Source organism: Condylura cristata, unplaced genomic scaffold (assembly GCF_000260355.1).
Source record: "Condylura cristata isolate star-nosed mole 26May11 unplaced genomic scaffold, ConCri1.0 scaffold00058, whole genome shotgun sequence".
In the NCBI taxonomy this organism is placed as follows: domain Eukaryota; kingdom Metazoa; phylum Chordata; class Mammalia; order Eulipotyphla; family Talpidae; genus Condylura; species Condylura cristata.
Genome location: NW_004567159.1, coordinates 658,236 through 661,468, shown reverse-complemented (window position 1 = coordinate 661,468; position 3,233 = coordinate 658,236). Strand labels below are relative to the sequence as shown.

The window sequence follows — 3,233 nt, the reverse complement described above, 5'->3', positions numbered from 1 at the left end:
GCTGTGGGGTGCGGAGGGTGCGGGCCGATGGGAGCAGCCGCCTGCGGGCTGGTCAGCCCGCGCCACCCCGGAGGCTGCGAGCGCCGGTGACCTTGGGCAGCGCGGGGCTCTGGGGCCCGGCTGCTGCCCTGGGGCCGTGACGTGCCCTCCGACCCCGTGTGGGCTCCTGGACTCACGCCTGGCCGGAGGGCCGGGCCGAAGTGGCGGTCACCTGCTGGCCGCCGGCACCCCGCCAGCCCCACGCGCCTTCTGCCTTGTGTGTTGCAGGATGTCTGAGGGCGACGGGGCCGGGGGCTCCGGGCACGGGAAGCCGTCCGCCGTGTACAGGTTTTTCACGAGGCTCGGGCAGGTTGGTGTCTGGTCAGGCGTCCGGTGCGTGCTGGAGGTAGCCCTGAGCGGGTGCATTCCCCCCGGGGCCGCGGCCAGAGCGGGCGGGCGGGTGGCAGCTGTCCCACGGGCATCCCCGCTCTCCGACAACCTGTAGCGGGGCTGCGCGCTCGGCCGCTGGGGGCACCCCGCTGGGCTCGGGTGGGTTCTCCCCGGCCCTGGGTGAGCAGCTGCCGCCCTCGGGTGCGGTCAGGGAGGGCAGCCGGCTGGCGGACAGCGGCCCCTGCCTGGCCACGGAGTCTGCGCCGCATGGCGGCTGGAACCAGGTGGCGCGGCCTTGGGTGGAACAGCTTCAGGGTCCGTGTGGGAGGGTGCGGGGCACCCTGGGGTGCTCCCCCAGGGCCCCAGGCCGGTGCTCCGGCGCCCACCGTCCTCGATGCGACTGGTGGGCGGCCCCGCCTGCTGCTTCTCTCCCAGGTCTACCAGTCCTGGCTGGACAAGTCCACGCCTTACACGGCCGTGCGGTGGGTGGTGACGCTGGGCCTGAGCTTCGTGTACATGATCCGGGTCTACCTGCTGCAGGTAGGCGGCTGCTGAAGGAAACGGGTCAGCGGCTCAGGGTGGGCCCCTGCCTGCCCTGGAGCGCTTGGTCTGGACAGAGGCCCTGCCGCGGCCCTGTCCCTGGACACTGGGGACAGAGTGAGCCCGGACCGGCCCGGGGGCTGCTGTTGCTGCTCTTGCAGCCGGAGGCTCGTGCCCCCCCGGGGAGGTGCCCACCCTGGGGCCGATGGCGCCGCGCCGCCCCAGGGCTGGTTGTGGTAGCGTGCGGGGGCTCCCCGTGTTAGTCCAGGGAGGGTGGGCGCAGCCAGCTCAGGCCTGAGGTGAACACCCGAGCCGCGGCGACCGACCTCCGGCCCGCTGAGAGTCCGCCGGTGGCCGTTCTGTGGTGGGGCCCTGGTTGGGGTGAGCGGGGCCGGGTGGCTGCCGGGGTCAGTCTACTCCACAGTGGCCTCTCCGGCCCGGGGGTGGGGTTGGGTGCGGACGCCTGCCCGCCTGCCCTCTGCAGACGGCTCCCCTGTGCCCGCCTGGCCGGCTGGCCGCCTCGGCCTCCTTCATGTGGGCGTGGCCGGCCCTGCTGACTGTCTTCCTTCCAGGGCTGGTACATCGTGACCTACGCCTTGGGGATCTACCACCTGAACCTCTTCATAGCTTTCCTGTCTCCCAAGGTGGACCCTTCCTTGATGGAGGACTCAGGTAGACTCACGGGTGCTCTCCCTGCTGTGTGGGGTGCGGGGTGTCTCCCCTGGACACTGAGGTCCAGGCTCCGAGCCGGCCCCTCCCTTGAGGGAGACAGCTCCGTCTCTTCACCACGTGTGGTGGCCCCACTTTGCAGATGGTTCAGCTGGGGCAGGGGCACTGGCCCAAGGCCCCCTGACCGCCCACGCCCCCTTGCCTGTGACCCCTTGCCAGGGTGTAGCTGGCCCGGGGCAGCGAGGGCCGGCAGTCGCTAGCATCGCCGTGCCCAGCGGGCTCCGTAGAGCGGTGCCGGTCGTGGCCCCACTGGGAGCCCGCTGGCCGTGGCCCGGGGTGTGCGACCCGCCTGGCAGGGCCCTGGGGACATTCAGGAGCTGGCGGGCGCAGGCGGCCCGCGCCTCAGCCCTGCCTCTGCCTTCCAGACGACGGCCCCTCGCTGCCCACCCGCCAGAATGAGGAGTTCCGGCCCTTCATCCGGAGGCTTCCGGAGTTTAAGTTTTGGTGAGTCGGTCCCGGGGCCTGGCGGGGCGTGTCGGGGCCCCTGCCACCCCGTGCTGGGTGCTCCCAGAAACTGCCCCGGGCCTCCAGGAGGCCGGTCTGCCCCACGCCCCTGCTTGGCTCTCAAGGAGCCTCTGCTGTCCAGCTGCGAGTCTTCACCACGCAGCCCGGGGTGCCCAGGGCTGGGAGACGCTGCCGCACAGGCGTGCCAGCTCGGGGGGAGACTGCCAGGGCCTTGGGGCTCCCCTCGGCCTGTGGGTGTGGGCTGGGCGAGGGCCCAGTCCCGGGGCGACGCTGGTGGGCAGCGCTCTGGCGGAGCAGGGGGTTGGCCCCTCACCCAGCGCCCCTCCTAGGCACGCGGCTACCAAGGGCATCTTGGTGGCCATGGTCTGCACCTTCTTCGAGGCCTTCAACGTGCCCGTGTTCTGGCCCATCCTGGTCATGTACTTCATCATGCTCTTCTGCATCACCATGAAGAGGCAGATCAAGGTGAGGCCGGCGCAGGCGCCTGCGGGCGCCCGAGCCTCTCGCCTGCCTCCCGGTGCAGGCGGGGCCCTGGGGCGGGGGTGGGCCGGCCAGGCCTGGGCTCACTGTGTGTCCGTGTCCGTCGCAGCACATGATCAAGTACCGGTACATCCCGTTCACGCACGGCAAGAGGACGTACAGGGGCAGGGAGGACGCGGGCAAGGCCTTCGCCAGCTAGGCGGCCGGGCCGGGACCGGGAGCAGCGCTGGCCTCGCCACGCGGTAGCCGATCGCGAGGGAGTTGGAATTTCTTCCCAAAAGGAGCTTGTCTGTGGCTGGACTGCCGGGGGCCCTGAAGACACCGGCGCCAGCCCAGTCGCGGCTGCCCGGGAGGCCCCGGGCCCCAGCCCGCCGCGGAGGGGCCGCCCTGCTGCCCTCCCGCCGCCGTGCGACAGTTGCTCTGGGGCTGCAGTCGTAAATACATGGACTATATTTTAATTGTTTCGGATTCTGACAGTTTCTTTGACACGTCTGTTCCGGGTCTGACTAGCTCAGATCCCTCCCGGCCGGCGGCAGCCGGGGCGGCCAGCACACAGCCTCGCGGCTGCCCGGCATGTCCACTGCTTGAGAAAAGACGCACTGGCACGCTACGCGGCGGCTTTTAAATTGCAGCTCGGCCGGGGACAGGCC

At 71.2% G+C, this 3,233-nt stretch overlaps 1 protein-coding gene across 1 annotated transcript; it reads left to right on the top strand.

Moving 5' to 3' along the window:
* Positions 1-245: 245 nt before the first annotated feature.
* Positions 246-3,041, top strand: RER1 (retention in endoplasmic reticulum sorting receptor 1). Its single transcript, XM_004695306.2, has 6 exons — positions 246-349; positions 805-909; positions 1,482-1,581; positions 2,004-2,082; positions 2,433-2,568; positions 2,693-3,041. Exons 1-6 carry the CDS (start codon positions 269-271, stop codon positions 2,780-2,782), a joined length of 591 nt encoding a protein of 196 aa, XP_004695363.1. The 5' UTR covers positions 246-268; the 3' UTR covers positions 2,783-3,041.
* Positions 3,042-3,233: the final 192 nt, after the last annotated feature.